Source organism: Narcine bancroftii, chromosome 3 (genome assembly GCF_036971445.1).
Source record: "Narcine bancroftii isolate sNarBan1 chromosome 3, sNarBan1.hap1, whole genome shotgun sequence".
In the NCBI taxonomy this organism is placed as follows: Eukaryota; Metazoa; Chordata; class Chondrichthyes; order Torpediniformes; family Narcinidae; genus Narcine; species Narcine bancroftii.
Window position 1 is genome coordinate 237,127,686 of NC_091471.1, and position 26,958 is coordinate 237,154,643.

Here is a 26,958-nt window from a genome sequence, read left to right on the forward strand (position 1 = left end):
GTCACGGTCAGTGGACACTTTGTAGCGAAGGAGCAGCGGTGGCCGGGGTGGTTGCGTAATCGCTTAGTGCTCTTTCCCCACCTCGGACCGGGCTTTCCTCCTCTCCCCTCTTCCCCACCCCCCCCCCCTCCCCCAGGTCGGCGCTCACACCGAGGAGCCAGCGTGAAGGTGTCTGCGGAGGCAATCGGTGCAGAGCCAACGTGAACAGTTCCAGCGTCAGCCATGGCCCTGCTGGCGGCCGCTCGGAAGTTCGTGGGCACCGTCAGGCTCTCCACCACGGTCTGCTCCTCCAGGGCTCAGGGAACCGCGCAGGCACCTAGAGGTGAGCGGCCCTTCGGCCCACGGGCGGCTATTTATACACAGCCTCAGTGGGGAACGAGGGGTGGCCTCGCTCATGGTTACAACGATCAACAATATCAGTTGTATAACTTGCTCCTGGCGGGGCAGGGGAACGATTATTGGGCGCAGACCGGGAGATCGCATCGGCTCCGGCGCCGCAATCGCGTGGAACTCTCAGTGGCCACACATTTCAATTCCCCGACATGTCTGTCCACGGTCTCATGCGCTTCCAGACTGAGACCACCGCAAATTGGAGGAACAGCACCTCATCTTCCGTCTGGGCGTCCCCAGGATGGCATTTTCCATTAGCCGCCCCCACCCCATCCCCAATCCACCTCTATTACTGTTCCTGAAAAAAAAATTGAACACTGTGTTAAGGATATTTGAAGATCAAATTTTACCCTACCTTTCCTCTAACTCTTCCCTTTTCCCTCTGTCTCCTTTCACAGCCAAAAAAACTTTCTCTCCACCTCCCGCCCCCGTCTAATTATCACCTCTGTCTGTTGGTCTGGACTCTTCCCTCTCCCATTCTCCCTTTTTAATTCAGGCACCTGCCAGCTTTTTGCCTTACCTTGAGGAAGGGCTCAGGCCCAAAACATAAGTAATATATCCGGTGAGTTCCTCCAGCATCTGTGTTTTTACTACAATCTGCAGACTTTTGTCTTTCACTCATATAACCAAGGACAGTGAGAGGAGGTACGAGAGGAGAATGCTAGCTGTGGTTGATTGGGAAATACATTGAGGTCTGATAGTGGCAAATAAGGACTAATGCTCAAATAAACAGCACATACTGTACAGGGTAGATGTGATGCAACATAGTTAACAGGAGAAGTGGATCATCTTTGACAGGATAAATTTAAAATTGCGCTACATTCAAAGATGAGGCGATTACATTGCCAGAAGCTGTGGTGGGACTGAGGATTGGGAACATTTCAGAACTCACCAGCTGAGAATCAAAAAAAACTGATCAAAAGTGGCCAGAGTGTTTAGTAAACTATCAAGGAACGAAAAGATGGAGTGTAAGAATGTGGGGAAAAATATCATTCTAGGCAAATGTGACCCCCTTAGAGAGGCACGGATTTATCATGGAAGTGAGGAAATGGCAGAGGGGTTAAGTGACTATATTGGAAGAAAATAATCTCCCAGAAGAGGAGCAAGAATGTCAATGAGAAAGGGGGAAGAGATGATGATATATATCAGTGCAAAAATAGTCCTGGAGAAATTGTTGCGAAGTGAAGGGAGGTGTGTATGTGTAACACCATAAGGTATAGGAGCAGAAGTAAGCCATTCAATCATGAGTTGATCCATCCTCTCAGTCAGCCCCACTCCCCTGCCCTCTCCTTGTAACCTGTGATACAGGGACTATTCAAATACCTATCAATCTCTGCCTTAAATACAAACCACATGCAGCAACCTTCTCTCCATAGTATGAAGCCTAGAACCCGACTAATCAGAGCCCAGCAACACACCTAAATACTACTTATCCCTGTGCCTCAGGACGCAATGTCCTCTCTCATTTTTTTTGTAGTTGGTGTGTGCAAAAATCTTACGTTGTGCAAATTTTTTTTTCCTGTGACTGAATGCTTGTGCAAATGTAAACTTGAAATTGTTTCAAGATAATTTTGGCACAACCATGGTTAGTCAAATTGTATTTACATGTTGTAATATACAAGTATGATTGCATTCAACGAAGTAACATATTTAGTTAAGATTCTAAGAAATCATTATTTTAGGGAACTACTATAACCATCTGTATGCGTATTAATTTCCTTTGTGCAGTAGTTGTAAAACGTGTGCTTAGAGGGAACAGTGCTTAAGAGTTTTGATTCTTTGGTGTTAATGTTGCTGCATTGAGGGAGACTCAGTAGTCAGGAGACAGTTTAAAGAACAAGGCAGCAAGTGTACCGTATCTAGGAGGAACAATGCAGAAAAAGATGATGTCTATGTGAAGGGTGAACTCCACCCTCTCCCCAATTTCCCAGGGAATTGTGTGGCCCACACCAAAGTGAAGAAGGAGCACTCAGGATTGTTTGGAGAATGTCAAGGCCAAGAATTTGGAGAGCTCAGAAGCCTTGAGATGCACAATCTCATCCACTACCCACCTTTTCTGTGATCTAACTGGGAATCTGGAAGGCAGGATTATATTAAACAGGAGGGTACGAGGGAAAAGGTGGGACCACTCGAGGACAAAGGAGGGAATTTATAGCAGGAGCCAGAGGGAGAACTAAACAAATACTTTGCATCAATATTCACCAAGGGGAAGGTTGTGGAGGATAGTGAGATCAGGGGCATGTTAATGCTCTATCATGATCTCAAGAAGCAGCAGGTGTTGGTAAGGGACATTGAAGAATGTTGCGAAGAATAAATTCCCAGGGCCTGATGGGATCTACTCCAGGTTATTGAGAGAAGTGATTGCTGAAGCCTTGACAGAGATCTTTGTATTCTTTCTAGCCACAGATGAGATCCTAGAGGACTGGAGAGCAGTCAGTTGTTCCTTTGCTTACGAGGGGCACTTGGGATAATCCAGCAAATTATAGGACAGGGAATTATGGCAGAGGATTCCTGGGGATGGGATGGGATTTACCTGGATTGGAAAACTCTGGACATCAAGTATATCAAACAGTCTCTGTCAAGATAACTGTAGTTGTTTTCCAGGAAGATAAAGCATCTGGCTCCGCCACAACATCTTTCCCACCCTACTCCCTCTCAGAATTCTCTCTTGTTCCTTCTTCCCTTTCTCTAAATACAAACTCATCTTTTTCCAGTTCTCAGAGTTTACAGTTCGAGTCAGTGATTTGTTTTTCAGCAGTTACTGACTGACCTGCTGAGTATTTCCAGCACTTTGTTTTATTTCAGACTTCGAACATTTGATAATTTTGCTCTGACATAAATTGAATCCTCATTACATAATAAAGGCACAGAATATTTATATTGCCTTTCCTTTCTTGTAGAGAAAAATGAAAAAATTGAAGAGATGCATACATCAAAATGTAAGTATTGTAATTTAAATCTCATTACATTGTGCGGAATAGTAGTCTTTGTGGTCTAATTTCCTCTGCGATCTGTGTTAAGACTAAATTACTTAGCAATTACTTAGTTAAAACATGACACAGATAAGGGGTTAATTTGATTATGCTTTTGTTGTATGCATTGTATATGCACCAAAATTCTTGCCTGTTGCAGTCAGAAAGGTATTTGTAAAGAAAAACTATAAATAATAAATTAATTGATTTTAATTAAAAAGAGACAATAAGATAGAAAACAAATATTCACAGTAATCCTAGTGGAAAATGTGATTGCAGATGGGCCTTTTGTGCTGTCAGAGCAGTTCTGGAGCAGTCAGTGATTAGTGCAACAAGGAAGGTTCTAATAGTTGTTGGAAATAAACTGTTCTTGCACTGTGAGGTGCTGGTTTTCAGGCTTCTGTACCTTTTGCCTGAAGGTAGCATGAGAAGAGGTTGTGACCAGGGAGATGGCAGGTCTATTATGATGATGGCTGCCTTCTTGAGGCAGCACCTCACACAGATGTAAGTAATGGATGGGAGGTCTAGCCTTTGATGGACATGGCTATATTTGCAGCCTTCTGGTTTCTGGGCACTTGAATTGCCAATCCAGGTGGCAATGCAACCAGTCAGTATACATACTTTCCACTGCTATAAGTTTCCGACAATGTCCAAATCTCAGATATGAAACAATAGTATACAGGCAGGGTGTTAATCCAGATGTTAATGTTGATCTCAGGAATGATGTTTGTGGGGATGTTTTTTTAATTGACTTCCCTCTTCCGCACAACCCCTCCCAAAGCAGCGACAGCCAGGATCCAGTTTGACTGGAAAGATGCCTTGAATCTGGAGAACCAGTTGACTGAGGAGGAGATCCTGATCCGAGACACTTTTCGTGCATACTGCCAAGCAAAGCTGATGCCTCGGATTCTCACGGCAAACCGGAATGAAGGTACAAAGTGCAGACGAAGGCTTTCTTGTTTGGTCTCGTGAGATTCTCCATTTGTGTTGTGTCCATCCAAATATTCCTTACATGCAGATCCCAACTCCCAATTCAATTCTCACAACTCTCTTCCTATTGCCAAACACAAATTGGCTGTGAGGAACATTGCTAAGCATCACGTATAATGTTACTGAGCAAGCTTTGATTTTGAGCCAAAGGATACATAGAGGCAGTTATTAAGAAACACCTTCACAGAGATGCAGAGGGGAGAGGTGCATTTCCAGAGCTGGCAGTCAGGGAGCGGACCATGTGACGGTGCCTGGCAGCTTGAAGGGACTGGGGAATTTGCAAGGTTTGGAGAACACTCATCTCTGTAGTAGAGGTGGAGAGGATAATGGCCACAAAAGGATTGGATACAAGTGGAAGAATGTTAGTTTAGGCGTAACTAGACAATGTCAGTGTATGCAGGAATTGTGATTCATTGGAAAGTGTGTTCTTGCTGCTCAAAGGTTTAAAAGGAGTAATTGTGAGTTCAGTGGGGTACTGAAGGGAACCAATTGATGCTCTAATGCACCAGAGTGGGGAATGAATATCTACCATTGTACTTGTTCTTTGCACAATATGCAAACAGCAATGTTGTAATCTAACTCGTGATTTAATTATATTCAGTGCAGATTCAAATACTTTTTATTTGATGACTAACGAATTTTACTATCCCTTCCAGTGTTTCACCGTGAAATTCTACAGGAGATGGGAGAGCTGGGAGTATTGGGGTCCACAATTAAAGGTAAAACTTGTTTTCTCCACACAATAGTAAAAAAAAAATCTAAAATCTGAATCATTAAAGAAGTTGTAATAACAGTTTCTGCTCTGTTTCTCAAAGACAATTTTGGGAGTGTGATACACAATTATTATTTGAAGGATGTATGTTCCCTGATCTTGCCTGTTGGGTGTCTAAAAATCAATGCTGTTTGCAGGTTATGGGTGTGCGGGAACCTCATATGTGTCTTATGGACTGATTGCACGGGAGGTGGAGAGGGTGGACAGCAGTTACCGTTCGGTGATGAGTGTCCAGTCCTCCCTGGTCATGCATCCAATTGCTGCTTATGGGACTGAAGCTCAGAAGCAACGGTACCTTCCCAAGCTAGGTTGGTCTTTATCTCTGCTGTTATCGATCCTACATCTGTGCTGATGCCTCCTTCTGGATAATCACTCATCTTTCTGCCCTTGCTTCCTGGTAGCCAAAGGAGAATTGTTGGGTTGCTTTGGTCTAACAGAACCAAACCACGGAAGTGACCCTTCGAGCATGGAGACCAGGGCAAAGTTCAACCCCAGCAGTAACACCTACACCCTGAACGGATCAAAGACCTGGTGCGTGCTCTTCTACCAACTGCATCATTTTCTTCCTACAAATGTCAAGTTGAGGGGAGGGATTGCATTTATTACCTTAAGTGCCAGGGCTCTAGCTCGTACAGAATACCTCCTGTTCAGACACAAGGTGATCACTCTCTGTTCCAACCTCAAAAGCTACGTGGTGTTGGTCAAAGGTTCTTGGCCATTCAGGTTTAGACATGGTTCCAGGGTCCCCCATCAAACAACCTGTGCTATCTGGTGTTGGATCCTGCTGTGCTTTAGCCAGCTCTGGGTTCTTGTTGTCACAGTTCAGAGGATTTCAATGCAGGATCCTGTGTTAATCCAGTGCAACAATGTATAGAGATGAGTACATAATCCATTTGCTGTAGTCAAACTTTCCTCTGGTTGAGGAAATGTGTATGTCATACCTGCTGGTCGTGTGGCATGTGTGTTCCATTCCCACCCCACCCCCACCCCACCCCACCCCCACCCCCCCACCTCAAACCGGGCAGGATTGGGGATGGAAGAAGGACATTTGAAAATGCCACTTAGCAAAGTTTGAAATGAAGTTGTTCCCCTGCTAGGATTACTAACTCACCGATGGCTGACGTGTGTGTGGTCTGGGCCAAGAGTGATGATGGGAAGGTACGAGGCTTCCTGCTGGACAGGGGAATGAAGGGCCTGACCACGCCGAAGATAGAAGGCAAGTTTTCACTGCGTGCCTCATCAACTGGGATGATTCTGATGGAGGACGTCGAGGTCCCTGCAGAAAACCTGCTGCCCAATGCAGTGGGACTCAAGGTGAGTCACTGTCACGGGTGCAGAGAGCTGTTTAACGATGGTCCAAGACCCCCATAAGTACTAATGGCTTTGTAATAGCCTGAAGACCTTGGATGGGTGAGTCAGGTGGAGGAGTTTGACTATTGACAAAAGAACCATGTAAAGTCAGTCCACTGAGTGGCAGTTAGCCCTGCTGTCTCTCCACTCCAGGGTTTGAGGTTCAATACTATCTGTGCAGAGTTTGTATGTTCTCAGTGTGACTCTGATGTTCTGGTTTCCTCCCACATCCTTCAGACCTGCTCAAAGGTGAATTTGTAGGTCGCTATAAGTTGGCCTTTAGTATAGAAGATGGGTAGCAAAATAATTAAAGGTGAATTGGTGAGCATTTGAGGGAAAATGTGTTGTAGAGGTACAGAGAAATTGGGAATGAGGCAGATACGATTGCCTCCTTGGGAGCCAGCATGACGATAGCCTCTCATGCCATAGAAGTAAAGAAGTCAGTCCACATTTGTCTTGGAATTGGGGGAAGAGCTCAGAACAATTTGTGCCCCATGTCAGATGCTGCACTTGGTGTTAAAATATTCTGTTCTCCACTGCGGGCTCACGACAGCTGGAATCCATCCAGTGTCCATCAGTCGTTCAATGTGGCATCAGAGCTACCTCATTATTTTTGTCAGGCTTCCTCTCCACCTCGATTATTCTGGAGGAATGGATCTGAGTTTGCATAACCTATCCTTGTAGCCAACGATCTGGTGAACCCCTTCTGCACTTTCTCCAATGCCTCCTTCCAGAACTACATGCAAATTCAGCCTCATCAAAGATTTGTACAGTGGTAACATGACTTCCCAAATTTTTATATTCATTACTCTGATCGATAAAGACAAGTTTGTCGTGCACCTTCTCTAGGACTGTCCATTCGCATTTTAACTTTCATGGAGCTCAGGACGCCTCCCCCCTCAATGCTCCAAAAGGTCCTACCATCAACTTTGCATGTTTGACCTCTCAGTGCAACACTGCACACTTATCCAGATTAAATTCCATCTGCTATTTCTCTGCCCGCCCTATCTCCAACTGATCCATATCCCACTGATTCCTTTGACAATCTGCTTCACTATCCACAACTTCAATGTTTTTGTTTGCAGATGAACTAATCAGCCCACTTCCACTTTGAAGGTCTCGACCCTGATCCCTGGTATGGTTGCTGTAGAGCACTGGTTTTCAAACTTTTTCTTTCCACTCATGTACCACCTTAAGTAATCCATTACTAATCACAGAGCACCTATGGCATAGGGATTACTTAAGGTGGGATGTGACTAGAAGGAAAATGCTTGAAAACGACTGCTGTAGAGCATTGGATCAGAGGTCAATCCATAGGACCATAAGAGCAGCAGAGAGGATCACCTATTGACGTGATCTACTGAGATCGTTGTCTGAAAACCACTTGGAAAATTGTTGAGGACCCTTTGCTCCCCACACACAGCATCTTTCAGCTGCTCCCATCGGGGAAGAGATATAGGAGGATCAGATCCAGCACCACCAGGCTGAGGATCAGCTTCTTTCCACGGGCAGTGAGAATGCTGAATGATTGATAAACTGCTTGTACTAACCCTCCAAGACTACTATTTATTTGACAATATCTATTTTGCACAGTATATTTTCTGGCCATCCATCACAAAGGATGATGATGGTTCCTTTCAATCAGTTTGTGGATATAAGGATACCCCACTCCTCAAAAAGGAAAAAAGCATGTGTGTGAATGGATTTTAGGTGAGTAGGGGTTGGCACAGGTCCAGACTCCATCCTCTTGACATCCCCTCTGGATCCAGTGGCATAATGAGGTCCAAGCTGGGGAAGTTCTGTTGCAGTGAATGGCCAGACCGAGCTTCGATGCAAGGGATGCCCTTTCTGCGCTTCACAGCACGTGTTTGCTCGATGGCCGTTGACCCTACGAGAGGGTTTGACTGCCCTTTGATAAGTCTTGTTTTTCATCCTGCAGGGTGTCTAGCCACCCTCCACACCAGGCAAGCCTGGTGGGGGAGCCTGTTTAGTGGCCGACCACCCGCCATACGACAGGTAGTACTGGGTTACATGGTCCCAGTAGCACTCAGACAAGTGACCTGTACTGCATATAAATTGTAAATATGTGTGCTAGGTCTGTGTTTGTATTTCTTACACTGAGGACCAAAGAACACTGTTTGTACTGTATAATTGCCTGACAATAATAAACTTGACCAATGGTGCTCTCCAAGTTCACAGTCCTCCCACCAGTCACACCCCTCCACCACTACCTTCTGTTTTATGGCCAAGTAAGTTTTGAATCCAGTCTGTCAAGTCTCCTTGGATCTTGTTGCCTTGATTTTATTGATCAGCCTACCATGAGGGGCTTTGGAAGCTTTACTGCAATCCATGTGTACAGCCTTTGTCCTTGTTATTCTAGCCAATCTAAATGGCTCAACAAATTTTGATCATTTATCAGACTGTTGTGGGAGCTTGTTAGAAACAAACTGGTTGCCACAATTTGTACAATTTAACATTAACCAATTCTCAGTACATCCTTAAGTAAAGCAGGCAATTAAGTTGTGTTAGGTGCTCTGGAAATACACAAGTTGTTCTTAAAATGTCAGAATGTTCATGAAGTCATTGATCAAGGGAGCGGAAATGTGAATCTGTGGCCTGTGGCTTTCTCCTTAATTTCACATTGTCAGGTCTCCAAAATCCAACTGGACAAGCCCAGGATATATGTGGCATCTGAGAAGCTTCTGTTTTTCTTTTTACTCTTTCAGGGTCCTTTTGGATGTCTGAACAATGCACGATATGGAATTGCATGGGGTACGCTGGGAGCTGCAGAGTTTTGCTTGGAGTCAGCAAGGCAGTATGCTTTGGACAGGTAACTGGGGGTGGAGATGTCACTATTAAACACTGGTCACTTGAGTTGCAATATCTTTGCAAATGGAAGGTAAAATTTAACAAGATAGAGATCCTCTGCATGAAGAGATGGAAGTTGCTCTAGGTTCCTTTGGTTTTGCCTGTGGTTAAGATAGTTTTGCCTAAGGTTGTTGACTGGGGTAATAGGTGTTAGTCTAGATGTTGGCTCCTCCAGTGTCCATTGCCTTTGATACTTTGTACATTGAATGTTTTGTCAGGTTTGCAAAGTTATGTACAGCAGTCTGTTTTACTACAGTTCATGGTAGGTCCTGACCCTGGGAATTCCAGTTCACTCTCTATTGCTGAGAAAACCATCTGCACAGAGCAGTCCAACCTGGGCAGTTCCTAGTCCAAGCTTTCCCCCCTCGTCAGCGTGGTGCACCTCTGCAGCATGCAATGGGTGTCACTTTATTTCCACATGGAGACAAATGTCGCCTCACTTTCCTACACGGCCCTCCCCCCCACCCCCCACCACCACCACCATTCGTGGCTCCAAACAGTACTTTCAAGTGAAGCAACACTTCACTTGTGTCTGCAGGAGTGATCTACTGCATCCGCTGCCCCCATTGTGGTCTTCTCTACATGGGAGACTGGGTGCACACTGCGAGATCACTTCACTGAGCACCTCTGCTCTGTCCACATCAGTGACAGGGATCCACCAGTGGTCAACCTTTTCAGTTCCGTACCACACTGACATGTCTGTCCATGGCCTCCTGCACAGCCAAACCAAGACCACCCGTAAATTGGAGAAGTGACACCTAATTTTCTGTCTGAGCCACTCTCCAGCCAGATGGCATTAACATAGACCTCTCCTGTTTCTGCTAGTTCACTCTATTCTCCTTCCCTTTGTCTCCTTTCCTCCAGCTCTCCACCCCCTTTCCTATCCATTACAGAGCCGCCACCGCTCCCCCCCCCCGCTCCGTTTGCTGCTGTGTCCTCCCTCCCTTATCCACCTATTAGCTCCAGCCTGTGGGACTGTGCTCCTCCCCCTGCCTCTCTCCCCCACCATTTTGTTTGGGCACGCCTACATTTTTATCATACCTTGAAGAAGGGTTCAAGCCTGAAACATTGGTTTTGTATATCTTTACCTTTGCTATCTAAAGTCCACTGTTTGACCTGCTGAATTTCCCCCATATTGTGTTTTTACTTAGCAAACTGAATGCTGAAGCAGCTTGCTCTCAAGAACCTCCTGATAGTTAATTACAATAGTTGGCCAATTTGCATGTATCCATGCTGGCCTGTGTCTGCAGGCAGGCTGTTTGAATGTCTAAATTAAATTAAAAACATGGGGATGAGGAGGGAAATGGTCCAGGAAATGAAGAGGAGGAGAGCAGGTTCAAAGACTTGCATTCTTTCTGGAATGAGCTGCCATCTGAAGTGGGGAATGTGGTGAATGCAGGTTCAAGTTTAACATTTAAGAAGAATTTGGAGGGGTACATGGGTGGGAGGGTTATGGAGGGCTATGGACTGAGAGCAGGTCAGTGGGACTAGGCACAAAATCTGGCACAGACTAGAAGAGCCTGTTTATGTGCTGTAATGTACTATGTTTATTGTACTTTTTGTTAATTTTTTAATGTTAAATTTTAAATATTTAAATTTGGACATGCAGCCATTTCAGCCCACGTGTCTGTGCTGCCCAATTACACCCAATTAACACACCCCTGGTATGTTTTGAAAGGGGGGAGGAAACCTGCGCGGGATTCCAAGCCTGGTCCTGATCGCTGGTGCTGTAACAGTGTTGGGCTAACCACTATGTGAGCCACGCTGTCCCCAAGTCCTCCTTTGGGATATTCCCTAATTCTACATCCAGGGAATAGATCCATTGCATACTCCTAAACCTCAGCGGATGCTTGATTTACAGTATGCAGAATGAGGCTTTTGGGAAGATGTGTGGTAACTGGAATAAGGCTGCAAATCTGTTGACTGGAGTCGTGACCTTCCTTGCGTCCTTCATTTGGGGGATTGAAGCGCTCGCGTGTCATGACGTACTTTAGCATTTTCTTGAACCGTTCCAGGATTCAGTTTGGTGTTCCTCTTGCTCGTAACCAGCTCATCCAGAAGAAGATGGCAGACATGTTGACTGAGATCACTCTGGGGCTGCAAGCCTGTGTGAGGCTGGGTCGTTTAAAGGACGAAGATAAGTGTGTACAGATTACAACTCCAGCACATTCTGATTGAGCAGAGCATGCCCAGCTCTCATTGACACACTGTTTCCTTTATTTATTTTTTCCTAGAGCCACACCTGAGATGATCTCGATGCTGAAACGGAATTCCTGTGGCAAGGCTCTGGACGTTGCTCGGCAAGCCCGCGACATGTTAGGTGGGAATGGAATTTCTGATGAGTACCACGTGATCCGACATGTGATGAATCTGGAGGCTGTGAACACTTACGAAGGTGAGGAACATCATCAATCTCCCCCTTTCCCATCCTGCCGCTCCCCATATAAAATGACTGAAAAATTTGGGGAATGCAGAGAGAAGTTGTATTTTCAGGGGTAGAGCACAAGGGTGATAACCACACAGGAGGGGCACAGCTCCACTAACTTGGGTCTGAGCCCCTTGAGTGCTGTCGATGTAGAGTTTGTTTGCTTTTGTGGGACAACATGGCTGTCACACTCCCTACTTCCAAAATATCTGCCAGGAGACTAACTGGTTACCATTTTAAAAACAACCCTGGTGTAGGTGGGTGACAGGGAGGTTAGGCACATGAGATGGGAAAAAGAAGTGGAGGAATGCTGTCGTAGTTGCTTAACAGCTGGTGTCTCCTTGGTAGAATGACGCTCTCCTCTCCTGTGGCTAGTATATGACTCATGACGCTCTCCTCTCCTGTGGCTAGTATATGACTCATGGTTCACTCTTGAAATTGCCTTGGCAGTTCTGCTGCAATGAAACCACAGTGGTTTCTGTTGAATCGATCACTTCTCACCTTGATTATGGAGTCATTGAGTCACAGGCCCTTTGGCCCAACAGCTCTATGCTGACCAAGATGGCATTCCAGGCTAGTCCCATTTGCCTGCCTTTGGTCCACATCCTCCTCAACCCATCCTATCCAATATCTGTCCAAGTAATTTTGTAATGTTGGGATTATACCCATTCAGTTTTTTCTGACACTTCGTTCCAGATACGGACTACCCTCAGAGTAAAATATTTTAAATGTAGACATACAGCACAGTAGCACGCCACTTTGGCCCACAAACCCATGCCTCCCAATTGACCTCCGACCCCAGAATGCTTTGAAGGGAGAAAACCCACACAGACAATACACAAACTCCTTACAGACAGTGCCAGATTTGAACCCACTGGTGCTGGACTGGTGCTATAAAAGTTGCACCTCGTCCCAGATATGGGGCACCTTCTAAGTGTAAAATTGCCCCTGGTTTCCACTTGGATCTCTCCCCTTAACACAATGTCCTCTAGTTCTACAGTCATTACCGTGGTGAAACAACTGTGCACACTCACATATCCACACCATTTCATGATTTTATAAACTGCTATGAGGTCTCCCCTCAGCCTCCTTCACTCAATGGAATAAGGCCCTTGACTATCTAATTTCCCCTGAAAAACTCAAGTCCTCCAGCCATGGCCACGTGTAGGTAGGAAATGATGGACTGGACTGGACAATTGACATGTGTGGAGAGCGGGTCCTCTTGCCTGACCTTCCCTTTCTGCATCGTCACCAAATCTTTAACCTTCCTATGGGTCCTGTTGTACCTTGACTGCTCAATGGGGCTGACAGTAACATGTAATTTTTAACATCCTTCAGAGACAATTCAGAGCATTGGAACTGCCTCCACTTTGCAATGAGATTTCCCTCTCAAAGCATCCAACTCAATCCGCTCTTGATTCGATCCATAAAGTAGTTGTGTGTGTGTGTGTGTGTGTGTGTGTGTGTGTGTGTGTGTGTGTGTGTGTGTGTGTGTGTGTGTGTGTGTGTGTGTGTGTGTGTGTGTGTGTGTGTGTGTGTGTGTGTGTGTGTGTGTGTGTGTGTGTGTGTGTATTTATATAAGCACATTTTAAAGACTTGAACTCTCAGCTTTGATCTGCAATGACTTTGCTAGACCTAGTCAAGATCACATCACTTCCAGTGCCTTGTGTTAAATGTGAGGATGACATAGCTGTTTTCTCCTCCCAAGACTGGAGTCACAGGAGACTGGTGAAGGAAAAACAATCTACTGGAGGAACTTGGTACCTATACCCCTCATGATTTTATATATTATAACTGCTACGCCTGTTAGCTTCTCTCATTTTGGGTGATTTTTTTTTTTAGTAAAAGAATACTTTTGGAGATGGAAGGCCATTCACCTTGTCTGCAATTGGCCAGCCACTCAAAGGCCCCACATTTCCTCCTTTGCCTCTAGCTCTGCACTGTAGGAGTTTCCCCTTCTCTGCTTCTGTGCTCTGAGCAACATTTGTGTGAAGAACATGTTCGCTTCCAAATGCTCTGTTCATCAGTTTAACCCTGCGGTACCCAACTCCTGGAGTTGCAAGTAATTCAGATTCTTTCTTGTCTCTCCTATTTGTACCTCGTTTGGGAACCATTTTTTCCAAATAAATACTCAAAAGTGGTAAATAATAAACTAATCCTAAATGTCACATGACCTCCATAGTCCAAAGGCTCTTTGAAATGAATATAATTGTGAAGAATTGGTTTAGAGAAGAGTAATGTTTAGAGGGCTACGAGAGTTGTAATGTGGACCAGCATGCCATACACACTGAGTGTGGGTGTCCACTATTCACTCGTTAAATTTTCATCTGCATTTATTTGTGCCACTTTGAAATGTGCAGCAATCTTTTCCATAACTGCCACATACTAGAAGATGTACATTTAAGGTGGGGAGGGAGAAGAAGAAGAGGTTAAAGAGATATGGGGTGAATTTTTCAACACAGGATGGTGTGTAGCTGGAACAGGCTGCCAGATACAGTGGTAATGTTTTGGAGGCTTCTGAATAGATGCTTGAATATGCAGGGAATAGAGAAGAATATGGATCAAACAGCAGGGTTTGGAGTTAAATGGGGCATCATGTTTGCATAGACAAGTGGGCTGAAGGGCCAGTTCTTGTGTTGTACTAAGATAAAGTGCAATTAATAACTCTCCTATTAGCTAAAGTGTACACAGAAAAGAAATTCAGCGAGTTTAGGGGGCAGAATCCTTCTGACAGCCCAGGAGACCCATATTACTGAGACAGTTGTATTCAATCTGACGTTTTCTCCTTTCCTGCTTCATTCCTCAGGTACTCATGATATCCACGCACTGATTCTTGGAAAAGCGATCACAGGACTGCAGTCTTTCACCGTACAGAAATAGTCCCAATTATTCAGCGAAATGACTTCTGAAAGAGCATTTTGTCAGTTGTATGTTTCTACATTGATATCACTGGTTAAGATGGGTTATCTTTGTGCTGACATCTGTCCAAACTTGATCTTGCAATGGAACCTTGGAAGCACTGGGTAATGAATGCTTTCCTCGTGCTCTTGTACCCGTTTTATCATTTTCTCTTTATTTATTCAATTTATCAGTGAAAGTTGCATCATAATTTTAAACAAAACTTTCACCTCCCTGTTTGCATCTTTATTTTAAATTCTGCTGTTTACTTTGTGGAAACATCATGGGCACAGCCGTTTGAGGGGTTGGTGTTGGATCTTTTGCTGGAACCAGTCAGAAATGCCTGCACAGTTTCTTCCTACCCTGCATCATTTCTTACAAAGCAAAAACAATTAAAGGCAGCAAATATTTGAATTAGTTTTGAGTTAATAACTTGGAAGGAAGTCAGGTTTGCACTTTGGAAAGGGAAGAAAAAAAATTAAACAGCAGTCTTTAAAAGGCATCTACTTTCTAGATTTGTTCATTTAAAAATCCTTTTCATTGTTCATTGTTGTTCACTTTGATCCTGATCTTCTAACTTCACTGGAGTCTGCTGTAGGTCATGAGTTTGAGCCAAAGTTTAAAATATTCAAAAAATGAGTTTTCACTCTTTGAGGAAAGGCTTCATGCTGTAAAAGCCTGCCAGTTGGATACTCGTTATATGCCTCTTGATCTGTGCCTTCATTTTTTTAAATATACACCTGGTGGCCATCAAATTCTGAATTACATTGGTTTCTCGCAGCAATGCATAAGGCAATGTGTGTATTACCTGTTAACAGATCTTGTGTTGCACAAAGGGTGAGAGGAAACCCAGGGAGAATGTACAAACACCTTACGGACAGCGTCGGATTCGAACCCAAGTCACTGGCGCTATAATAGCATTGCACTAACTACGCCACTCAAACTTGCTTTTCCTTCCCAACTCACCCTTTGATCTAAGATTTCTCTGCAGTCTGCATCCACGCACATGGATATTTCAATGCTCCACTGTCTCTTTTGTCAACTTTTTACCTTCAGAGAAAAGTGCTTGCCTCCTACTACCACTCCCTGTCTTGGATGATGAGTGCACAAGAACTGACTGTACGTGGCTGGCTAGCAGCAAGTTCAGCTTTGGCTACTATCACTTACCTGCAAACTAAGTTACTGCCATCTTCCTTCCAGTATGTCACTTGCTAATCTCTATCTAAGCAATATTATAAGCCCAATAGAGTGATAAAATACAGTTTTGTGAGATTTTTTAAAATCAATCTTGTACACAGAATGTTTCAGCAAGATAATTTTGTTCTGCAAAAATGAATAATAAAGATCCTCTTTTGTAGAAGGGTCATGTTCACAGAGTTGCAGATGGTTTATATTGAATGCTTTATCAACCCAACCTTCTTCACTCTTATCTCACCTATCCCATTTCTGCTCTGAAATTAATATATTGTACTACTTCACTTTCAGTTTGTGAACTGGGCATGGGACCCTTGCATAAAGGAATTTTGCCTGCTGATAGCACAAGTCAGAAACTAGTGGAGTTTTGGATTATATGGTCAAGGCAGATGTTGCTTCAGTAGCTGCGTTTGTTGAGGTGGGGTGGGGATGATGAATGTAGAAATGAGGGAATCGTGGATCAACTGGAGAATCTGAGGTGGTTTTCATGCGAACATGAAGATGAGAAGGACTCTCAAGAGGTATTTAATCTGATAAGGCCTACTGTAAACTATTAACTTAAAGGGTCAACAAACAACGTAGAAGGAAGTGGTTGATGGAAATCCTTTCTGTGCAGTAACTGGTTATAAGCAGAAATACACTGGCATGAGAAGTAGTGGAGGGAGATTCAATTATGGCATTCAAAATGGAATGGAGAACCTCAATAGGAAGGGGATGGGTAAGTGGTACCAACAGGATTGCTTCTCCATACAGCCAACATGGACTTGATAAACCTGACTGACTTCTTGTAATGTTTGTGATTCAAGTGCGGGAATTTCTGACGTCAAAGTTGGTGAGATCTGAACACCATGGAATTCAACAGGAAACACAGAACTAAAGCTCTGCAAGAGACTATTTTGAAATCAAGCAGTACATAAATAAAGTAGAAATACTAACTCTTTGAAGATAATTTTCCAAGTATCAGACATTATGGATTTTTTTTAATGATTATAATCAGATATGTCATGAGTAAGGCTGCAGCTCTTGGATAATATTTGGAGTAGCTGAAAATCCTTTGAATGTATCGGGCAAATGAAACCGAGTCAGATTAAGCAGGTCCAACAGTCCTTGATCTGCATGCAGTCCAGTGAATGCAGTTAAGAGACCCAGCCAGAGCTAATACATTAGTACAGAGAAAGTTCTATACAAAGATTGGACAAAAGATAAGTTGTGTGGAGTTTAACAGAGACATTGATCCATGGTCTATTTTTGGGCAGGAATTGCTTCTCAACTTTCAACATTTAAAAATAAACTACACAGCTTCTGTAGTATCTGACCAGTGCCACTGGATGATGCTAGCTGCAGCTTTATTGGTGAAGTAATCCATGAGGTTCATTACAACATGAAAAATCTGGCATACAGTTTACAACTCATCCTGACAAATGCACAGCTAGAGAATGCAGTGACTCACTGAAAAATGATGTTTGATAGTTCTAATTTATATGGAAATGGGATATTCTATAAATTTTGGTGGTGTTTTAAAAATCATATATCTCACCTCAAGGAGACCCATCTATGTCTAGTCACTTCAGTGATTTTACCAGTAGGAAGAGATTTGGATTGGCTGCATCGATAACATAAGAGAAATGGCTAATCTTCAGAACAGCTGATTGAAACCCACCAAACTCTCACATGCTGAACCCCAGGTGGGGAATGCAAGAAAAATCAGTCACGTAGTCACTTTCTGTTCAGTTACGCAAGATCATTACAGAATTCTCTGATTGCCCACCAAGGGTAATTTTGTCCACTGCAGTATCAAGGCATTAATACATACTCTCATTTATTTCAATGAACAACTATGAACTTTTATGCAAAATAGACAATGCAATTTACAATCACTAATATCTTTTTAAATGTATTATCTCCCATATCACTACTGTGGTCCATGTGGGTAGTTTTGGAGTTAAATAAATAATCTATTTATCTACAAGTTCTTTGAGATTGGAAACAGTTAAGGTATTTCAGAAGGCGTGGCAATAAGAATTACAGGCTAATACATCAATACAACTGCCCCCACCTTCATATTTCTCTTGTATATCACAAACTTTTAAGCAATTTCTAAAGCTGTAGGTTTATTACAATTGTTCGAGACAAACAAAATCCATCACATAAATTCTTTAATTAAATGTAGCTGTAAAATAGAGAAACAATATTTTAGCAGACTGCATGTTCTTCCATTTTGCCATCCAAAGCCTAACTGTATTGGATTGCAAAAAAAAATGTCTGGCCAAATGGCCAGAAAAGAATTTATCTAATACCCCAAACCCTTCAAAAAAAAAATTTAAAATCTGAATACTGATTCTGCACAGCCCCTCATAAGATACAATTTAGACTTCTGGCTGTGAACACATGTCCTTGTAGACTGTGGCCATGGCATTGCAGGACTGTTTAAGTTCAGAATCTAAACATCTGATTCTATCCAGGATATTCAACAGCTCCTGCAGTGTGTCCTCAATCAATTTGTTCTCACTGTTGTAGATTTCAAACAATTGTTCTTCTATCTTCTTAGAGAACTCTGAAATCTTAAAAATGACAAAGAGATTATATACCTTTTCCCCAATTTTCTCTGTCCCATCCCTATTCCTAAAAGAGACAGCCATGCTAAAATATAGTTTGAGTGATGTCTGCAGTCCCCTGGTACTACTCACCCAAGACAGCCTGTTAGAGAGTGAATATTATATAATCAGGACTGATTTCAATTCAGTTTGAAATTGAAATTTTGCAGGATGAAATCTCTTGACAATAATCAGGGTATAGAGTAAGGTGATTTCCACCCTCACCCTGCCTCTTCCCTCACAGTCCAAATGTAGCATCCTCATCAGTTGAAATCATCAAATTTTGCATTGCCCTGAAATGAGAGTGCATCACACATCTAACCACAACCTCTATCACATGTGAATGATGCCCTGTGTCACAATCTTTGCTTCATTTGACACCCATAAGCAACATGCAGCAACAGGAGCTACCATATTCTATGAAGAACAAGAAGTAATCTCCTTGACTCACAAACACAATATTCTTCGCACAAAAAATATCTGCAGTACATAAATAATATTTGGTTGGTAATAGGAAAGATGCAGAATTACCTTCATAATAAGAGTGTCCTTAAAGTTACTCATCCACTTGTGATCTTTCATTCTACTTTTATTTATTTCATTAACGAGCTGTTTTGTTCTTTCACATATCCCTTCTACACTAGAATCTGCTCCCAAAGAACAATTTGAGGGCTTGTCACTGAAATCAAGTGTGGAATCTTCAAAATCTGAAGTTGCCATTACTTCATCCATTAAGCTGCAAGATTCCTCTCTGTTACAAGAGAATGAAACAGTTGTGTGAGGACAGTCAAGTCATTCCTTAAATAAAATGGAGATAGAGATGCTGGAATCTGGAGTATCAAACAACCTGCTGGAGGAACTCAGCAGTATCAGAGGCAGAAAAAGAATTGTCAACATTTCAGGTTGGAACCCTTTGTCCTTCCTGAAATATTTGTCACTACGAGAAGATCCTTGTAAAAAAAAAAGGGAAAATAATTTACAGACTATGAATACAAGAAACCAAGTAAAGAATGGCTTACCTATGACAGAAAGACCTGCATTGTGAACCAAAATACATAACCACCTTCTGTTTGGTTTGATTCTCTATTCAAAAATATCAGCCAAACTTTGCAGGTGAATGCTATAAAGAAAATCTCAGGTGTAGTTGGGTGGAAAGTGAATGTTTGAATGCAAAAAGGAATAAAAGGAACATGGTGCTGCATCCACAATGAGGTTCAGGGATACAGATGACTAGAAATTACAAGAATGCAGTGCAACCAGCATCCATGGAAGAAACCGACAGACAATTTTTTGGGTTGGGACCCTTTCTTGAGATGGTCTCCTGTCAGGTTTATAACTGAGGTCCAGTGCAGAAATTTGCAGTAACCTCTGGAGCTGGTGGTGGACAGCTGGAATTGCAGGTGTTGCTGGGTGTTTGAGAATGGGGGCATCAAAGTACGGAGTGCAACAGGCAGACAACATTTTATTACATAACTACATTTTTTATAAAAGTGAAGGAACTGTGTTTGATTTAATTTCCCCTGACCTAAAATTTCCACGTACCTTTCCCCATTATTGCACTTTAACAAACTTATCGATCCTTTCTATCACTTTCCCACCATTCTTTTTTTAGTCTTGCATGCTGAATCCAAGAATATTTTGCGGTATAAAAAATAATCTAATTTTCAGTTACTCCCAGCTGCATTATTACAGTCAAGCGCAAAATGTCATTGCTAAAAAGATCACCACCATCAAGCCATTGATCAACAGGCTCTGCTCAAGCAGTGGTATAGCTCTTTTATTGTTATAACTGACATTAATGCCAAGAAATGCAATTGTTAATGCTGTTTTTTTCAGATTAAGCAATAGAAAATACATTTTTTCCTGAATGAAATGCAATAACAACCCTCCCTAGGTTATTTTACATCAGTATGGAAATTCAACTTGGCATTACTAGGAATGAATCACCTCAAGCTCCAGCAACATTTCCGCATTGGGGGTGCATTTCCATGCAACAATCTATTCTCCACACTGTAGGGGAATTTGGACCCACGTCAATGAAACAAAGTGCGAAAGAATGGAGAGAATACAGGGAATATCTGGTAGGTTGTGGACCAAAGCTGTCCAGATGACAATTACCATATATGCTGGCGTATAAGGCGACTCGTGTACAACACAATCCCTGAATTTCCATCTAAAATGTAGGTTTTCAGCTCTATTCGCTGTATAAGTCTACCCCAAGTCTGGAACTTACCGCTGACTAGTGCAGTGATGCTGTTTGGCTCATTTAATAGACTCTTTCACAACCAGTAAAGATTTAAATTTTATTAGCATATTTTAAAATAAACCACCATTAGCTCCTTTAATAGGCTGTTTAAAGCCTGTACAGAGCTGATAGCAGCCGGACTGGGTGGATGGACCCCGTGGGAGAGCACTGAGGCTTCACTGTTAAGGTTCGGATTTTATAAGATGACCCCTGGTTTATAAGATGACCCCTGGTTTTGTGGAAACATTTTTAAATTTCAAGGACTGTCTTATACACTGCCATATACAGTACTTTAAAATCCAATAGAGACAGAAAAAAATTAAACTGAAACAGAATGGTATAGCCTCATATGTGGAGAGAGAAAAAGGCTTTAATTAACTTGTCAAATTCACTACAACATGCCCAGACAGATGAGGTGTTGTTGCTTGAGCTTACACTGGATATCATCACAGCACTATTAATGGAAAATGGTCAGGGGAAGAGAGAAACATCAAATGCAATATACCAAACTGGAAGAAGCCAAGTGATCTCCAGCTTAAATAGAAGGAATGTTTGGGTCACTGGTGGCAAGGGCTGAGAAAGATGTTCTAGTGTCACACTGCTTGCAGTGGCAAGGGGAAATACACGAGAAGATCAATGGTTGGTGGAGATGAAAGAGAGAACAGGGACAGTGGAGGGACATATTTCTTTTGGACTGCTGAAAGGCATGGGGCAGGGGCATCTGGCAATGAAATGCCATTGAAGGGAGATAATTAAATCCAAAGACTGGTGGGGTGGAAGGTGAGGTCAAGAAATCCTTTATCAGGAAAGGAATGTAAGAGCAGAAGTGTGGCAAAACTGGAGAGGCAATTGAGAGCCCTTTGGCAAACCATTGTTAAGAAAAAACAAAGGCATCTTAAATGTAGTGATGTGGAAAATATTTTCTTCAGAGATGGTGAAACTGGGAGGATGGAATGGAGCATGGTGTGGTCAAGATATAATACTGTAGGTCACTAACCTACTTCTATGGTGATGTAAAGAACAGAAAAGGAAGTCAGTTATGGACCATGGAAATATGAGAGCAGGGGTGATATTGCAAATATATTTTTGTTTTGAATCTTTGAGCTTCTCTGCAACTTTAAATGCTTTTTTTCTTTAATTTCCTCTTAATTTTCTTTTGATTGGCACAAGTTGTCCACCTGTGGCCGTCTCCACTGAAGTGGTAAGGCCAAACACAAACTGGAAAAATAACACCTTGGAGTCCACTTGGGTATCCTAAAACCCTATGGGATGGACATTGAAATATCCAATTTCAGGTAACCCGCACCCAGATTCTCTCACCATCTCTATCCCCCAATTCCCCACCCTCATTTGGTTCCACTTATCAGCCTCCCTTCAAACCTGGACACTGGTCAACTTTCCCATTCTCCCCGCCCCCCCCCCCCCTTAATCCTGATGCAGGAATGTCGACACATTCCTTTTGCCTCCACAGATGCTGTATGACCCGCCGAGTTGTCCCTGCTGTTTCTTTTTCCTTCCTCCTCTTCATTTTTAGAGTTGCTACATTTCTAAATTCCTCTGTGGTCTTGCTCCCCGCTTCTCATTAACCTCTTCTGGTCCTATTACTCATTGAAATCCCTGTGCTCCTCCTCCTCTAGCCTCTTGCACGGACAGTTTCCATCTTTACCACTGAGGCCCAACTTGTTTCACTTTTATTTTGATCCTCAAAACCCATGTTTTCTTGACAAATTCTTTGGTGCCCTTCTTGTAGCCCAAATTCAAATTTAGTTGTTAAAATTCGTGTGAGAAGTTTTGGCATTTTGCCACATTAAATGGACTTTTTAGATGGAAGAAATGATTGAAAACAAACTATTCCTAGCCCAATACAACAGGTTTCCTTTATTCACAACTTTGCACATCCTTAACATGTGCTCCACCCTTAATAAAAATGATCATCTATGAATTGGGATATTTATGTATGGAGAGGCATCAGAGTTCAGCCTGATCCTATCCTAGCCTGACACTCCTCAATGCTTTCAAGCAAGATTTATGGTTCTTGATTAGGAATGGCTGATGTAGTCTTTTAAACGTGAACAAAACAGAACAAGATTCAAATTTGATCCCTGTCATTAACTCTCATTTGCCATGAGGGACATCAGAATCACAATGGGTATTTTGTCATGAACCTGTGTCATGAAATGTGTTGTTTTGTGGCAGCATTACAGGTGCAAAAATTGCTATAAATTACATTTAAAAACGTTAAAAATAAATTAATTAGTGGAAAAGAAGAGAAAAATGAGATCATGCTGTGGTTCATTGCCATTCAGAAATCTGATGGTGGAGGGGAAGAAGTTTTTGTAACGTTGGGTGCTCGTCTTCTGGCTCCTGTACATTTCTTCTTGATGGTTGCAGTGAGAAGAGGGAATGACCTGGGTGGTGAGGCTCCTTGAGGATAGAGGCTGCTTTCTTGAGACACCATCTCTTGCTGATCAGACTATGGTAGAGGGATATTGCAGATGAGGGAGGGGTAGGTTGGGTAACCAAGTGTTTTCCTCAGAAACATTTAACATTTCAATTTCAGATTGTCATGGATTTCTAATCTACTGTGAATTTCATCAATAAACAAATACATTGGTACAACTAAAACAAAAAAAAATTAATGTATGTAGCCTAAAAATAACCACTCATTCAACTAGTAATTTAAAAAAATATTTGCCACATGAACCCCATCAGTACTCACAGTGGCTCCATCTTGTATCATCTCCCTATAAAAATAAAGAAACTTCAGATACCTCACCTTAAATCAACTTCAGTGCAGAGTTTCTTCTTGCAACCACTTGTTTGTGGCTTGTTTTTGTTCATGCTTTCCTTCAAGTGTTCACAACTGTAATCTTTATCAGCCATTTTAATCTAAAAGCAGGAGTTTAACAGTTTCATCAGATATGATCAAACCATACTGGTGATTCAATCAACTTTCATTTTTATGCAATATGCTCCTCTCTATATATGATTGTCCGATGGTATATTACAAAATCCTGGGTCCGAGCACAATTTGGTACTTCTCTCAATTGATAACTTCTGGTGATGTTCGTCAGCATATGAATTAATCGATCAGGAAACCTGGGTTCCACCCCCACCCTTCCATGGCAAATTAAGAATTGACCTGGGGCCTCCCTTGTCAATATTGCCCTCTGGGAGAGTGGTTATCACCGAGTTAGCTCCAGGCTTCCCAGAATATAAATAGAATCTTTCACCACCTCAGATACAAACTGACAGTGGTTTACAAATTTAGCACCATAGCCCCAAGAAGGAAAATGGAAGTGGAAATTTTCCGAAGGAGACAGCACATGAATAATAAGCTGAATAGACTCCTTCTGAGTTCATTCAGCCTGTCATTCATATACTCTCTTCTGAACTGTCAGATTCTATGTGGTAATTAATATACAATTTTGATTTGCTTACTCTGAAGGGAATGAAGAGGAGTTTCACTAGATTGATTCCAGAGATGAAGGGGTTGGCCTATGAGGGGAGATTGAGTCGTCTGAGACTGTACTCACTGGAATTTAGAAGAATGAGGGGATCTTATAGAAACGTATAAAATTATGGAAGGATTAGATAGATAGATGTAGGGTACGTTGTTTCCACTGGTGAGTGAGACAAGAACTAGAGAACGTTGCTTCAAGATTCAGGGTAGAAGATTTAGGACAGAGATGAGGAGGAACTTCTTTTCCCAGAGGGTGGTGAATCTGGAATTTGCTGCCCATTGAAGTAGTGGAGGCAACCTCAGTAAATATATTTAAGTCAAGGTTGGATAGATTTTTACTGAGTAGGGGAATGAAGGGATAATGGGGAAAAGGCAGGTAAGTGGAGATGAACCTATCATCAGATCAGCTGTGATCCAACTGAATGGTGGAGGAGGATTGACGGGCCAGATGGCTGTCTCCTGCTCCTATTTCTTATGTTTGCTGTACGTTTGGAACCAAATAAGCCCTCTATGCAATCCCAGCATTCAAATTACTGAGTTATTTGGTATTCCCAAGCCTTTTAGACATACAGCACGATTACAGACGATTTCGGCCCATGACTCCTTGCCACCCAATTTACACCCAATTAACCTACAACCCCGGTAGTTTCGAACAGTGGCAGGAAACTGGAGCTCCCAGGGAAAACTCACACAAACATAGGGCGAATGTACAAACTCCTTACAGACAGTGCAGGCTTTGAACCCCGGTTCTGATCGCTGGCACTGTAAAGGCGATGCGAGAATTGCTATGCCAAACGTGCTGCCCTCATTAATGTCTTTCCAGCCAATGCAACTTAGAAAGATCAGAATCACTTTCACACTCATTGAAACACAGACAAAAGATAATTTTGAAACACCCCCTTCAAAGCCCCAAATGATACAACCAGAAATACAATTTTCCTCCAATATGACAACTTTGTCAGCTTTCTGCCTTCCAGGATTTCATTTTTTATCGTCTTTTGTTCACATGTAAGATCTGGGCACCCTCGCAAAGCTAAAATTAATTACCATGAGCAAGAAACCAAGAAACCAAAAAAAAACATAGACAACCCACATTGCTGTGGCTCCAACATTCAGGCCAGACAGCGACTAGCACATTTCCTTTTCGAATAATGCAACAATTTCTCAATTAGTGAGAAGCTTTTCAATTGCTGATTTATGAGATTATTGAGCTCAAAATTTATCTTTTTGATGTAGCTAATATATTTCTAATGATAGGGGTTAAAATGATAGTGGTGTTAAAATGAAAGATCATTGGGCAAAAAGTGTGCACTGTTTATTTCCAGCATTTTCTGTTCCATACAAATGTTTACACCTCTGGACTGGAATTAGGAGGCCTGAATCAATGATCAGAGACAGAAGTTTCCATTTCACAATGGAAGCCAAGGAGTTTAACTTCAATGGCAGTGATAATCCTGTTCCAGGGTCTCGCCCTGCCTGAAACACTAGCCTCCAGCAAGTTCCTGCAGCCGTTATTTTTTGCTCCTCTATCAGCATTTGCACTGCTGCATATGATAGCTGCTGATACTGATGTGATTACAGACTCACAGAAATGTGGTGGACTGAATTGCTCTCTGAAGCGACCCAGAAAGGCACCCACAACCAACTATCAATGATGCTGTGTTCAGGTTAGCCAAGGTTATGGCACAGGTTTGGGTTAGGGTGGAGGGGCTCCGAGGTTAGGATTGGGGGTCCCGGTTTAGGATTGGGGATCAGGGGTGGCCAAGGCGGCCGTGAGGTTTAACCCCGTGTCCAGGTGGATGCGGTCCTGCTCCGGCCGCCCCCCCCGCCTTCCGCGGCACCAGCCTCGGCGCATCTGCTCACCATCCGGCGTGCGCCAAGGCCCGCAGGGTCCGCCCCGCTGCCCCCGCCAAGGCCCGTTGCTAAGGGCCGCGCCCCCCTCACCTGCCTGACGTCGCGCGCCCCCCTCACCTGCCTGACGTCGCGCGCCCCCCTCACCTGCCTGACGTCGCGCGCCCCCCTCACCTGCCTGACGTCGCGCGCCCCCCTCACCTGCCTGACGTCGCGCGCCCCCCTCACCTGCCTGACGTCGCGCGCCCCCCTCACCTGCCTGACGTCGCGCGCCCCCCTCACCTGCCTGACGTCGCGCGCCCCCCTCACCTGCCTGACGTCGCGCACCCCCAACCCTGTGCACGCACCGCTCGTGGAACTCGGGCTATTTGGCCTTTCTACGTCACGGGGCCCGTGGCCATGGCAACGCGTTGGTGGAGTGATGAGGTCCCGGGCCCACCCGGGGACCAGGAGGTTGGCAGCTGCCCCATCCCCTCCACCGGGCAAACCTCGCCGCTGGTCAGTGGCCAGCCCCTGCAATGAGTGGATCTTCAGGGTGGCCTGGAGCCAGCAGAGGTACCTGGACCTGCCCCTGGAGCCCTGGCAGAGGTACCTGGACCTGCCCCTGGAGCCCTGGCAGAGATTCTTCCCTTGGACAGACCCAGAATGTGCCCAAATCGGACCCCAGTGGTTCCCGAACAGTAGGTCATACATGTCCCATGTGGGCCACAGAGACTTCCCACCCCACTGTGGCCCGCATGGGTCTAGGGTATTGTCTCTGTCCTCCCGGGTGACTGTGGGTGGGGTGGCGAGCAATCCCCCACATCGTGTCTCTGTCCTCCCGGGTGACCATGGGTGGGGTGGCGAGCAATCTGCCACTGAGTTCATCTCCCAATACAAGCACTCAGTCACCATTCCTAACAGACCTCCACACAACACATTCACATTGATTCATACATGTGTTTTG

The 26,958-nt window shown here is 43.5% G+C and overlaps 2 protein-coding genes across 6 annotated transcripts; one reads left to right on the plus strand and one right to left on the minus strand.

The window, feature by feature from the left end:
- Positions 1-19,520, plus strand: LOC138758358 (glutaryl-CoA dehydrogenase, mitochondrial-like). Of its 5 annotated transcripts, XR_011354255.1 has the most exons (13): positions 1-322; positions 3,291-3,329; positions 4,144-4,293; positions 5,009-5,071; positions 5,262-5,432; positions 5,526-5,655; positions 6,222-6,438; positions 9,201-9,304; positions 11,358-11,483; positions 11,577-11,737; positions 14,574-14,790; positions 16,151-16,380; positions 19,098-19,520. XR_011354255.1 is itself a non-coding variant. In XM_069927168.1 (11 exons), exons 1-11 carry the CDS (start codon positions 223-225, stop codon positions 14,645-14,647), a joined length of 1,335 nt encoding a protein of 444 aa, XP_069783269.1. In that variant the 5' UTR covers positions 1-222; the 3' UTR covers positions 14,648-16,041. The 5 variants fall into 5 exon arrangements, 3 of the variants coding, with proteins under 3 accessions (XP_069783269.1, XP_069783270.1, XP_069783271.1); XR_011354254.1 differs by lacking the exon at positions 16,151-16,380; XM_069927168.1 differs by lacking the exons at positions 16,151-16,380; positions 19,098-19,520 and having other exon boundaries at positions 14,574-16,041.
- On the minus strand, positions 17,160-26,958 carry syce2 (synaptonemal complex central element protein 2). The gene is made up of 4 exons (XM_069927171.1): positions 26,322-26,958; positions 23,475-23,587; positions 18,985-19,204; positions 17,160-18,420 (listed from the first exon to the last, which is right to left on the minus strand). Exons 1-4 carry the CDS (start codon positions 26,904-26,906, stop codon positions 18,226-18,228), a joined length of 1,113 nt encoding a protein of 370 aa, XP_069783272.1. The 5' UTR covers positions 26,907-26,958; the 3' UTR covers positions 17,160-18,225.